The following is a 14,513-nucleotide window of genomic DNA, read 5'->3' as shown; positions in this document are numbered from 1 at the left end:
GAGAAAATCCAAGGTACCAAGGTCGTTGCGACAGAGCTGATTATTGAGGCGTGTTATGTCTCACTTTATCTTTTGTCTCTCCTTTTCCTCCACTTTTTGTTATAGGAACACTATGTAGTGTTTGTGTGTCTGGCTTAACGCCCTGATTTTGAATCTTGTACAGTTCTCATCCATGCTAGAGGTCAGACTCTATAACTGTTTAGAGTAAGTTCTTTATATGTTTTCTTAAAGTGATCCTCTACCTGAAATACATTTAGGCTCTAATAAACCACAATTGTTCTCTTGTACTAAAATATGTTAGAAACACATAAAATGTTAAATCAATGGCAATATTTTATATTATTTACTACATATTTTGACCGTTAGTTGGCGCCATGGTTTGCGGGCTCGCAGTGATGACGTCATTGGGATCTTTCCAAATGTGTAGCGTGTTCAACAATTGCTAATTGCTGCCTAAACTCGCAAAGTAAAATGCCACGATGTGCTGCTTTTGGATGCAATGTCCAGTCAAATGGAAACTAGGGGAGTGAAGTGAGTGGTCAAGGTGGAATTATTATTTTTAGTGAATAAATGTGCATAAGTGGAAGCTTCTTCCCCTTTTTGGTCCCTGTATGCACGTATCCTACCCACCACGCGTTACAACTGGCGCCCGAACATTTTTCCTGGATCATCAGTCAAGTAAGGGATCCGTCTATTTTCTGGATCCGACGGTCCCACCGCGTCTGCAATATTGGTTTCGGATCTGTCTATTTTTTTTATTCGTCGGTCCCACAGCGGCTTTTCGGATCAGTCTATTTTGTGGAATCGATGGCCTGATCGCGGCTGCAACATTGCCATGGGATCGGTCTAATTCCTGGATGTTAGAGGGAGTAAAAAACGCGGATTTGGATTACTATTGCTATCTTTTGTGTTGACTATCCTTCGTGGGAGTTTTCCCCAAATCATACCAAATAATTAAAGCACTATGGCACGCTACAGTGACGACAGTGACTCTGACATGGACCTTACAACAATGTTGGAGTTCGTCAAGGGAACGCGTGTTTGCGTACTGCTGAGCTCCTGAGTGAAAAGTGGTCAAGGTGGAAATATTATTTTTTGTGAATAAATGTGCATAGGTGGAAGATTCTCCCCTTTTTGGTACTTTTATACACGTATCCTAGCTACCACGCGTGGTAGACATGGATTAGACAAGGAATGCATTGTATGTAAAGCACACGACAGCTCTGGATGCTAACAATCTACATAATTTTATTGGGATAAGTAAAACGCAATATGCTTACCTTGAATATCTGCTAATAAAACCAGAGTTCCCAACAGGATACACTCTCGCTCTGTTGTCATTGAGACTTTTGTCTTATCAGGTACTTGCTGCACGCATTTTCCCTGAAGCTCGTCTTGTGAACGGCCGACAGTGCTGTCCTGCTCTTCACTTTTCAGATCTGGTTCAAATAGAAAGGGTAGAACCGACGACATGTTGGGAAAGCTAACGAGTGACAAGCTGGAATTTCGGCAACGGGCCCGGTGACGTCACGCACTGCGACGTAACAAGAATGGCGACCTATCACTTAAAATAATTTTACGAACTTTATTAAAACAAAAAAATTAAGAGGGGTTTTAATATCAAATGATTATAACTAGGGTTGTTCCAATCATGTTTTTTTGCTCCCGATCTGATCCAGATCGTTTTAGTTTGAGTATCTGCCGATCCCGATTGCTTTTTTTTTTTTGTGCTCCCGATTCAATTCCAATCATTCCTGATAATTTTTCCCGATCATAAACCTTTTGGCAATGCATTAAGAAAAAAATGACTAAAACTTGGACGAATATATACATTCAACATACAGTACATAAATACTGCATTTGTTTATTATGACAATAAATCCTCAAAATGGCATTTACATGATTAACATTCTTTCTGTGAGAGGGATCCACTGATAGAAAGACTTGTAATTCTTAAAGAATAAATGTGACTTTGTATATTGTGACTAAATATTGCCATCTAGTGTATTTGTTGAGCTTTCAGTAAATGATACTGTAGCCATTTAACTGTTCTGCCCAAATGCATGATGGGAAGTGCAACCATGACTGTGCGTAGTGGTACCAATTGATATATCTTCTCTGCATTGGGAAATGATATAGGGGAGGGGTCCCCATTTGCCGGGCCACGGACCGGTCCGTGGCGCATTTGCTACCGGGCCGCTCAGAAATAATAATTTAATATCGACCGCATTCTGGCCGAATTAACCCTGTGCGGGCTTAACACACCAATATCTCTGTCTATTCTAGATATAATACTACGGGATAGATTACAATGTTGTCATAGAAGTCCTTTGATTGGACTGCTTGCAGTACATCTTGTTTGTGTATATAATATATCTATGTGCGCTTGTCCTCGATAATAATGTATTATTAGGCCGCGGGCGCAGCACATTTGTTCCCGGAAATAATTAGCCCCCACACGAGCGAAGATAACTAGAAAACAGACGTCTTTGGAGATATTTTTACGGCGAAAAGGATATTTTTACGGCGAAAAGGGCACCTGACGAGCCTACAATCTCGAAGACCCACGAACTGCGAAGGAGTGGATTCGTGACCCGTTTGTGAATAAACAGAGGGATCGCAAATGACGGGGACCTTATTAAACGTACATTCGAGACAACAACTCTACCGAGGTTCTGGATTAAAGTCATTCTGGAATATCCTGACATCGCGCCAAGAGCATTGAAAACCCTGCTACAATTTCCAACATCGTATCTTTGTGAAGCGGGCTTCTTAATAAATGTTTAACGACAAGGCGAAGTCGTTAATGGTGAGCGCGGTGTGCAGCTGTTGTGTGCAGCTTACATGGCAGGATGAATCTGAGGAGAACTTTTCTACAAGTCCTTCCATGACCAAACGTAAGTTAATATTCCTTTCTTTCAAGAAAGTTTGTAGTGTTTACTTTGGAATCGCTGCATTTGCGCATTTTGCGGCTATGTTTAACGTTACGCGCATGCGCAGAACCGCATCGTTGCAATTTTTGATGGGTTGCAAAATTTGTCAGAACACCGGTCCGTGAAAAAAAAGACCCAAATAGCATCGGTCCGTGGTGCAAAAAAGGTTGGGGACCCCTGATATAGGGTGTTAAGAAAAAGATCAATTACTTCTTCCCCACATTGCTTCCCACGATATTTCTAATCGAAGGGAGAGGGATTGTAAGGCTTTAGCCGATTAAAAAAAGGCTCCAAAGGCTGCCAAAATTCACTCTACTCATTTTACGCTGCCTTTTAGCTCTATATATATGTAAAACGGCACCATTACAGATTGAACGTGACAATGCGTGAGTGGGTCGTGCAGCGCATGCGTTAATTGTGTTAAAAAAAATTTTTTTAAATTAATTACCGCCGTTAATGGGATATATTTGATAACCCTACCTTAAGCCTAAACCAAAGACTCTGGATGAGTGTAACATATTATGTCTGTGTTAAATACAATTAGAAAACGATTTAATTAAAAAATATATATATATTAAAAAAAGGCATGTCCGATATTTTTTTCGCCGATTCCGATAGTTTGAAAATGACGTGATCGGACCCGATCGATCGGGATGCCGATCGATTGGGACATCTCTAATTATAACTCATACTAACATTTATCTTTTAAGAATTACTTGTCTCAAAAATAGAGGATCGCTTTAAAGGCTGCTAGGGTCCCCGTGTTAGTCACTGCGGGGTCTTGAGCATTCCAGAGGCGGGCCGCAATGATTGGAATCGAAAATGATTTTAAAGCGGTTCTTGCATGGCTATAGTTAAACACGTTGTCCCCTCTTAAATCATAATTTGATGGCTTGGAAGCGAATTTGTAAGTTATGCGGGAGACAATTTGTATGCTCCTTGTACATCATCTGGACAGTTTTGAAATGTATCAAATCATAACATTTTAAAAACTTAAATTTGATGTATAGCTCATTTGTGTGAGCTCTATAAGGGGCTTTATGGATAATCCCGATTGCTTTCTTTTGAACTTCAAGTGCATCTGATTCAAAATAATACGTGGAGTGGACGTGGACTTTTAATAGGTTGACTAACAGGTCTTTCAGGGTCAGAATTTTCATGTTTTGTGACAGGAAGCGGCAACCTCGAAAGTTCATCAGCATTGCAATGCAAATCAGATTTACGATACTTGATGTCGTATGAGTGAGCTGATAACAACAAAGCCCATCTCTGAAGACGTGCAGCAGCCAGTGAAGCTTCACAAAAGACATAGGATGTTAAATTCGATTTTGGCGTCTCTCTAAATCTCCAGTCCTCCGACCTTAAAGTGTTAAAATTTTGGAGATTTCGCTCGAAAATTTCGTCACGTCTCCATCGCCTACCGTTATGGGATTTCTTACCACACAACCAGCTGTGCATGCAGTGAAAATAGGTCAACAAAGATCCTCCTAAAGGAACCATAGATTGGGAATAAACTGTAATGATGTATATTATGACATTTTTGAAACTTTTTTTAAAACATGTTTTATTACTTTTATTTCATCACACTGAAAAGCTTATAAAATATAAGCACATATACAAGATATCTTTTTTTAGAGTAATGAAAAATCATGACAAATGATTGCATTAATACTCTTTCATGGTTTATTAGTAACAATTTTATTTTCAAAGTGTTGAAGAACTGTTCTTTTTCGTTAAAAAAAAAATTGTGTCCAAATATCTACATATTTTGAACACTTGTGAATGTAGATATACAGTGTATATCATTTACAACAGTGTTCTGGCATGTTGGGACAAGTGATTAAAGTATAATAACGCATCATTAGTACAGTCAAAATAATAGATTAACACACCACCATAACACACACTTTTATTTTTGATTTGTCAAATATTTCCAACCATTCTATTAGAGTTTGCAGGTGTACCTAATGGAGTGTCCGATGACCAACAAGATTACAGGTAGATACTGTGTTAAAATAACATCCTCACATGATTGCACGTGCACGTTTGTACTTAAACAGATTACCCATTATTGGAATACAGGTTCCGCTAGTTGGAAGGACACTTGAGACGGACAAAGACGAGAGGACAGCTGCAGTTCAGTCTGTTTTGTGGATTTGATCTAATAATTCACTACCATTGACAGCGATAGACGTCCGATCCGTTTGAACTTCTCGCCGTCAATGGCACTGCAACATGACAATTCGGCGCCAAGTTCAACACATTGAAAGACAACCTTGCTATTTTTTGATCATTTAAACATGATCGCAACACAACCGGAATTTCTTGATGTGTTTTGAGATTTCTTTCATCTTTAAACCATATATAATCGGATTGAACAACGGACTCCACACTAATATTTGCAGACTTATGATCAGTCGCAAAATTTTTGGAAGCTCCGTCTCCAAAATCCCTATAATCACATCAAAGAGAAGTAAACAGGAGAAGAGGATTAAAACAATCAAGTGGGGTAAACACGTATCGATGGCTTTTGTCTGAGTTTCTCTGTGGCTACCAAATGCCACGGCAAATATTTTTATATAAGTGAAGAGGATAAACAGCACAGGTATGACAGCCATGTTTATGAGAACAATAAAACCCAACACAACCACAGACATCGGCGTCGTGCAGTGAATCTTAGAAATTGTACTATTGCAAAAAATCCCCCCTAAAGAGAAACTACAAAGTTTTTGTTTGGACCGAACAATCACTGACACCGACACATGACAGGAAGGCAGAAACCAGGCCAAACCCAGGAAAATGCGGACACGGGTTTTACCCATCAGAGATGTGTACTGCAGTGGCTTACAGATGGACACGTATCTATCGTAAGCCATTCCTGACAACAACAATAAATCAGCACCAGCCAAACTGTAGAAAATATAAATCTGTAACAAACACACGGAGTAAGAAGCGCTCTGCTGATGAGACAAGACATCCACAATGAGTTTAGGGTAGATAGAAGTGCTGAATAAAAGCGAGTTCAGAGACAAAGCTGCAATGAAAATGTACATTGGTTCATGAAGGGTCCGGTGAATCCTGATGACATAAATAATGATACAATTAGAGCATATAATGACAACGTACATTGCCACAAAAAACACAAAGTAAACATATCTGTAATTGTCTGTGTCTATGAAGCCATCAAGACTCAGCACCTGTGTTCCGTTCCGCTCCATCGTGACAAGACACGAGTCAAGTGCTGCTGAGGATGCTTGTAGATAAAGATAAAGAAGACATCTACAGTTAGTGATCAGGGTGATGATGGCTTGCGATTGGTCGCCAGGTTGAGGAGGTGTTCCGTAGCTTCCCTTTGTTACCTCCAACTCCCCAGAAGGCGGAACGCCGACTTGTCAGGCTGAACTTGAATTTGAAGTCTTACAGTGCTGGCCAAAAGTATTGGCACCCCTGCAATTCTGTCAAAAAATGCTCAATTTCACCTAGAAAATGACTGCAATTACAAATGCTTTGATAGTAATATCTTGGTTTATTTTGCTTGCAATGAAAAACACAAATCATTTCAGAGACAAAATTGTAGACCTGCACCAGGCTGGGACGACTGAATCTGCAATAGGTAAAACGCTTGGTGTAAAGAAATCAACTGTGGGAGCAATTATTAGAAAATGGAAGACATACAAGACCACTTCTAATCTCCCTCAATCTGGGGCTCCATGCAAGATCTCACCCCGTGGCGTCAAAATGATACAAGAACGGTGAGCAAAAATCCCAGAACCACACGGGGGGACCTAGTCAATGACCTACAGATAGCTGGCACCACAGTAACAAAGGCTACTATCAGTAACACAATACGCCGCCAGGTTCTCAAATCCTGCACTGCCAGACGTGTCCCCCTGCTGAAGCCAGTACACGTCCAGACGCTTCTGCGGTTCGCTAGAGAGCATTTGGATGATCCAGAAGAGGATTGGGAGAATGTGTTATGGTCAGATGAAACCAAGACAGAACATTTTGGTAGAAACACAGGTTCTCGTGTTTGGGGGAGAAGAATACTGAATTGTATCCGAAGAACACCATACCCACTATGAAGCATGGGGGTGGAAACATCATTCTTTGGGGCTGTTTTTTTCTGCAAAGGGACCAGGACGACTGATCTGTGTAAAGGAAAGAATGAATGGGGCCATGCATCGAGAGATTTTGAGTGAAAATCTCCCTCCGTCAGCAAGGGCATTGAAGATGAGACGTGGCTGGGTCTTTCAGCATGACAATGATCCCAAACACACATCCAGGGCAACCGCGGAGTGGCTTCATAAGAAGCATTTCAAGGTGCTGGAGTGGCCTAGCCAGTCTCCTGATCTCAACCCCATAGAACATCTGTGGAGGGAGTTGAAAGTCTGTGTTGCCCAACGACAGCCCCAAAACATCACTGCTCTAGAGGAGATCCGCATGAAGGAATGGGTCAAAGTACAAGCAACAGTTTGTGAAAAGCTTGTGAAGAGTTACAAAAAACGTTTGGCCTCCGTTATTGCCAACAAAGGGTACAAATGGTGTACTGCAAGCAATACGTCACCTTTGCTCATTAATATGCACGACGTTAGCAATTGTTGCGAGGCGGGTCAACTCCCGTTTGTCCCCAATAGTAAATGCATAAAAATAGTGTACGAACGAGATGTTTACGGAGCTAAACCTACCAAAATGCCAAATTCAGTGGTAAAGATGTGGAAGAACAGTTAAAGAGAAAAACATGGGAAAAAGAGACCGATATTCTGCCAAATTTTGCACCCTTATAATGTTTTGCTCCTAAAGCTGTTGTGGTTGTGAATAAGCCCTCTTTTACATTCAGTTGGACTCTCAATGTTATCCACAGGTGCTAAATTAACAAGTAACATTGTAAGCATACATGTTCAACACGAATATGGCGTAAATTAATGCTTAACTGCACGGCGAACGTAAACAGTGAAAGAGCGGTGTGCAGTTGTTGTGTGCAGCTAACATGGCAGGATGTGTCTGAGAACTTTTCTACAAGTCCGCTCATCATCAAACGTGAGAAAATATTCCTTTATTTAAAGAAAGTTTGTAGCGTTTACTTTGTAATCACTGTATTCGCGGCCATTTTTAACACAAAGTTGCAATTTCGGACGGAGTCCAAAATTTGATAGAACACCGGACACATGAAGAGGGCAATAAGCCGAGTGTAGTGCTCTTCCGGCGGTCAAGCGAAGAGGACCGTGGGGAGTGTGCGACAAGCTGCCGCCGTCGGCCAAGTGGCATTCTCAGTTGCATTTTGTGGCTGACAATGCAAGCCACCTCCGCATTAAAATGTGTCCCATGATCCCAGTACAGTATTTAACATATTACAAAACACAATGTTTACTGACTTCCTCGTAAGTCCAATGGTCCCACAGTTGTCGGACTTGTTTTGGCCAATCTCGGGGTGAATGGGAACCTTTTGAAACTCAAAAAAGCTCACACGCCTCTCCTTGGTGCAGCAACAAAACCCTGCAGCACATTTGACTGGCGTGATGTGAAAATAAATAAAAATCAGCTGAGTCCGCGGTCCAGCTGCATGCTATAAAGCAATGCTGTATTGTGAGATGCTGACCCAGGTGACGTCACATTGGCATTCATCCCCAATGCGAGACGAGCCGGAAGTCAGTTTTTTTCATGCATAAAATATTACGTGAAATATAAAAAAAACATGCTTTTGAATGTCATAGGTACTTTAAACTGATAATATGTTGTAGATTTTGCACACTAAATTCCGTCGCATCGCCATCGCCTGCCGTTATGTGATTTCTTTTTACGCTGTATAACTGTAATGTATATGATGACATTTTTGAAACTTTTTTTTAAACATGTTTTATTATTTTTTATTTCATCACACTGAAGAGCTTATAAAATACAGTGGGGCAAATAAGTATTTAGTCAACCACTAATTGTGCAAGTTCTCCCACTTGAAAATATTAGAGGCCTGTATCGTCAACATGGGTAAACCATAACCATGAGACAGAATGTGTGAAAAAAAAAAACTGAAAACGACAGTTTGATTTTTAAATAATTTATTTGCAAATCATGGTGGAAAATAAGTATTGGGTCAATACCAAAAGTTCATCTCAATACTTTGTTATGTACCCTATGTTGGCAATAATGGAGGCCAAACGTTTTCTGTAACTCTTCACAAGCTTTTCACACACCGTTGCTGGTGTTTTGGCCCATTCCTCCATGCAGATCTCCTCTAGAGCAGTGATGTTTTGGGGCTTTCGTTGGGTAACACGGACTTTCAACTCAGTCCTCACCCTGCGTCAAAATGATAACAAGAACAGTGAGCAAAAATCCCAGAACCACACGGGGAGACCTAGTGAATGACCGACAGAGAGCTGGGACCACAGTAACAAAGGCTAGTATCAGTAACACAATGCGCCGCCAGGGACTCAAATCCTGCACTGCCAGAGGTGTCCCATGCTGAAGAAAGTACACGTACAGGCCTTAACACATTCTCCCAGTCCTCTCCGGGATCATCCAAATGCTCGCTAGCGAACCGCAGACGGGCCCGGACGTGTACTTTCTTCAGCAGGGGGGCATGTCTGGCAGTGCAGGATTTGAGTCCCTGGCGGCGCATTGTGTTACTAATAGTAGCCTTTATGATTGTGGTCCCAGCTCTCTGTAGGTCATTCACTAGGTCCCCCCGTGTGGTTCTGGCATTTTTGCTAATCGTTCTTGTTATCATTTTGACGCCACGGGGTGAGGAGGGAGTTGAAAGTCCGTGTTGCCCAACGACAGCCCCAAAACATCACTGCTCTAGAGAAGATCTGCATGGAGGAATGGGCCAAAATACCAGCGATAGTGTGTGAAAGTTTGTGAAGAGTTACAGAAAACATTTGGCCTCCGTTATTGCCAACAATGGGTACATAACAAAGTATTGAGATGAACTTTTGGTATTGATCAAATACTTATTTGCCACCATGATTTGCAAATAAATTCTTTAAAAATCAAACAATGTGATTTTCTGTTTTTTTTTCCACATTCTGTCTCTCATGGTTAAGGTTTACCCATGTTGACAATTACAGGCCTCTAATATTTTCAAGTGGGAGAACTTGCACAATCAGTGGTTGACTAAATACTTATTTGCCCCACTGTATAAGCACATATACATTATACTTTTTTAGAGTAATGAAAAATCATGATGAATTATTTCATTAATACTGTTTCATGGCTTAGTAATAATAGTTTTAATTTTCCAAGTGTTGATGAAATGTTTTTTTTTTTTTTAATATATAATTTGTAGCCAAATATGTTCATATTTTGAAACTTGAATGTAGACATATAGGCCTATCATTTATAACAATATTGTGGTGTGTTGAAAAAAACTGATTAAAGTATAATAATGCATCATTATTACTATCAAAATGATTGATTAATGCACCACCATAACACACATTTTCACTTTTTTGGTTTGTCAAAAATTTCCCAACCATTAGAGTTTGCAGGTGTACCTAATGGAGTGTCCGATGACCAACAAGATTACAGGTAGATACTGTGTTAAAATAATGTCCTCACATGATTGCACGTGCACGTTTGTACTTAAACAGCTTACCCATTATTGGATTACATGTTCCGCTAGTTGGAAGGACACTTGAAACAGGCGAAGACGAGAGGACAACTGAAGTGTAGCGGTAAGGAGGCTCACTTATACCTGTATTGTAGATTTTATTCAAAAATTCGCTGCCATTGACGGCGATAGATGTCTGATCCATTTGAACTTGTTGCCCTCAATGGCTCTGAAAGATTTAGTTAAATTAATTGAAACCAACGGAGTACTGTAGTTTTGGGCTCAACATTGGTAGGGACAATATGGCATAACGTGCGTGTACAGTTTTTGATGTAAAATAAATCTGTATTGACTTATACTAACTTTAAGTGTATTGGTTCAGCCTACACCGTTCAATTCAAACCTTTGTTTATAAAATTACAATAGAAACATTTTGAAAACTTCCAGAAAAAAAGTCTGGATTTTTTTTTAGCAAATTTAAATTGCATTATTTGAACATAACTTGAATTATATTAACATACACAATAAGCACAAGATTGTTTATAATCTCTTAACTATCCAGGAATGCAAAAAAAAAAAAAAAAATTAAAATAAATAAATAAACATTTGTCTTAAGACCACTCAACAATGTCTAAATAAAGAAACAAACAAACAAAACAAAAAAAACTTCTTTGTCTGGGAATAACAAAAATGAGTAACACTTTACAATAAGGGTCCCTTAATTAACATTAGTTAATGCATTTGTTAATGCGTAACCAGACAGTAACCAATAGTTTGGTAGAATTTAAAAAAAAAAAAAATATATATATATATATATATATATATTAGGGCTGTCAAACGATTAAAATTTTTAATCGAGTTAATTACAGCTTAAAAATTAATTAATCGTAATTAATCACAATTAATCGCAATTCAAACCAGCTCTAAAATATGCCATATTTTTCTGTAAATTATTGTTGGAATGGAAAGACACACGACGGATATATACTTACAACATACTGTACATAAGTATTGTATTTGTTTATTGTGACAATAAATCCACAAATGGCATTAACATTCTTTCTGTTAAAGTGATCCACGGATAGAAAGACTTGTAGTTCTTAAACGATAAATGTTATAGTTACAAGTTATAGTAACTTTATATTAAAACCCCTCTTCATGTTTTCGTTTTAATAAAATTTGTAAAATGTTCAATCAAAAGTAGAGTTAATATAATAATAAGAATAAAAATAACAATAATAAAAATAGAGTGACCAAAGTCTAAGTTTTACGTGTATTTTGCATAGCTATTTTGATATGGAATGCCAGTTTATTTTGCATTGTTGTTTAACTGCGTGTCAGAATAGGACCTCATTACTATAGACTGAAGTGCTTTTCTTTATGTGAACATTTTTTTTTTTTTTTTTGGAGAGATAGGAATATTATTTTTGTTTTGCTTTCACTAAACGATACTTACAGTGGGAAACCCATTGGCAGTGTATCAAATACTTGTTCTCCCCACTGTATGTTTGTTAGGAAGGAGTTGCCAATAAACGGCGCGGTCCAAAGAACGCCTGTGTCCACTCGTCTTTATAAGATATATATCTGCACATATCTTACCCAAAATACAACAAGAGACACATAATTGCCACTAAAAGAAAGAAAACTTACCGAAATATGTGTGGAGCACAAATAGCAATTTGCATTGCATTGTGAATACAGCATAAATGTCTCACAACTACTAATTCTCCCACGTTGAGAAGAAATAACATGAGTATGGAACGGCGCTGCCCCCAAGCGGCCGGTGGCATTCTCTTCACTCTTAATGTCCATAAACGGCCTCATTGTAATAATCTGTTTGAGGCAATATGCGAGATGGTCATTCACCCAAGCGCCAGCAGAGGGCGGAAAAACTCCATAACAACAAGGGAGCGTTTCACTGTACTGTCATTTAAATCTATCTGAGCGGGACATCTGCGTTAATTGCGTCAAATATTTTAACGTGATTAATTTAAAAAAATAATTAACGCCCGTTAACGCGATAATTTTGACAGCCCTAATATATATATATAATACATGACTTAACATTAATTCGCATATACATTAATGCAATAATTCACAGTTATAATGTATACTTATATGAGTAAATTAATATATTATTTCAAATTGAGGAACATTACCCTGTGAGTCCTTGGGTGCTGCAACCCCAACTTTAGGTATGGTATTATTTAACATTAACGTGCCTCATAAGTATCAATTAACCATAGTTAACTATAACTGAATATGGTTTGGCCCCTTATTGTAAAGTGTAGCACACGTGTCCCTTAAGTAAGAAATTATAAATGCTTAAGTTCCTCCCCTTAGCAATAATTATATATTACTGGATGCCCTTATTGTAATGTGTAACACATGTAACCCTTGGGGTTCAGATAAGATGAACCATGAATAGTTTAAAACTTCAAATGAACGAAGTTAAAGCAAACACAACAAAAGACTTGTACATATATTATTGAAAACAAATGTTGAAATTAAAATGTCATCTCTAAGAACGTTTTATTGTTTCAATAAAATATATACAAGTCTTTGGTTGTGATTGCTTCAAATTCATTCATTTGAACTATTCATTGTTCATCTTATCTGCACCCCAAGGGTTACATGTGTTACACAATAAGGGTCCAAGAAGCATTCAGTAATGGTTGATAAAGGTTAAGGGGGGAACTTAAGCATTTATAATTTCTAAGTTAATGGACAAATGTGCTACATTTTACAATATGGGTCCAAAAAGCATTCAGTAATGGTTAATAAAGGTTAAGGTGAGAACTTAAGCATTTATAGATTATTAGGGCTGTCAAAATTAACGCGTTAACGCGCGGTAATTAATTTTTTAAATTGATCACGTCAAAATATTTGACGCAATTAACGCACATGTCCCATTCAGACAGTATTCTGCCTTTTGGTAGGTTTACAGCAAGGCTTTTTATGCTGTCTAACAGCGAACTCTTGTGGTCGCTTTGCGACATGGTTTACTTTTTTCTTGCCAGTTCTATACAAGAGAATCTGGCTGCAGCCCGCCTCTGTTGTGCTTATATGATCCTTGGACAAGATTTGTCCGTAAGTATGGTTGTTGTAAAGAATGTACATATTATGTTAATAAGCGAAATGTTATATTTTTTGTATGAGACGCTTTTTGTTTATGTTTAGTTAACCTGTATAGCGTGCTAAGCTAACGTTGTTGCTGATGCAATGCTTGTGTACTTTTTTTTTGTAGCTTTACGACGGTCTAAAGAGGACAATGGTTTGAGGCCATTTTATCAATAAATCAGATGAAAAAGGAAGAAGTCAGATTATTAAGGCGTCGTTCACTAGCTGTCTAGCTTTGGAAAAAGTAGACGCTTCGGCGTGAGGACAGCATAGACAGATTTAAATGACAGTAGAATGAAATGCCCACTACAGTCCTTATGTACCGTATGTTGAATGTATATATCAATCTTGTGTCTTATCTTTCCATTCCAACAATTTATTTTACAGAATATATATATAATTCACAGAAAAATATGGCATATTTTATAGATGGTTTGAATTGCGATTAATTGCGATTAATTACGATTAATTAATTTTTAAGCTGTAATTAACTCGATTAAAATTTTTAATCGTTTGACAGCCCTATTTATAATTTCTTAGTTAAGGGACACACGTGCTACACTTTACAATAAGGGTCCAAAAAGCATTCAGTAATGGTTAATTAAGATTAAGTAATATTTATAAGGTACGTTAACGTGAAATAATACCATACTTAAAGTTAGGTTCGCAACACCCAAGGACTCAAAGAGCAATATTTCTCATTTTAAAATAACATATTCGCTTACTAGTACCAGTATACATTACTAACTATTTATTAATGCACTAATGTATATGTGAATTAATGTTAAGTAAACTGTTATATGTATTTTTTTATTTTATTTTACCAAACCATTAGTTACTGTCTGGTTATGCATTAACTAATGCATTAACTAGTGTTAATTAATGTATTAATACATGTTAGATAAGGGATTATATGA

General features: G+C 38.2%; 1 protein-coding gene across 1 annotated transcript in view; it reads left to right on the top strand.

The window, feature by feature from the left end:
• Window positions 1-6,181, top strand: part of LOC130915338 (sialic acid-binding Ig-like lectin 14) — a 47,930-nt gene extending 41,749 nt beyond the window's left edge. The window contains exon 9 of the mRNA XM_057835298.1: window positions 6,114-6,181. Within this exon, the coding sequence (XP_057691281.1) occupies window positions 6,114-6,181 (68 nt within the window). The remainder of the gene's footprint in view (window positions 1-6,113) is intronic.
• The last annotated feature ends 8,332 nt before the right edge of the window (window positions 6,182-14,513 follow it).

The sequence above is a fragment of the Corythoichthys intestinalis genome, chromosome 4 (assembly GCF_030265065.1).
Source record: "Corythoichthys intestinalis isolate RoL2023-P3 chromosome 4, ASM3026506v1, whole genome shotgun sequence".
Classification (NCBI taxonomy): domain Eukaryota; kingdom Metazoa; phylum Chordata; class Actinopteri; order Syngnathiformes; family Syngnathidae; genus Corythoichthys; species Corythoichthys intestinalis.
The sequence above is the reverse complement of the archived record's forward strand: the minus strand, read 5'-3'. Positions and strand labels throughout refer to the sequence as shown.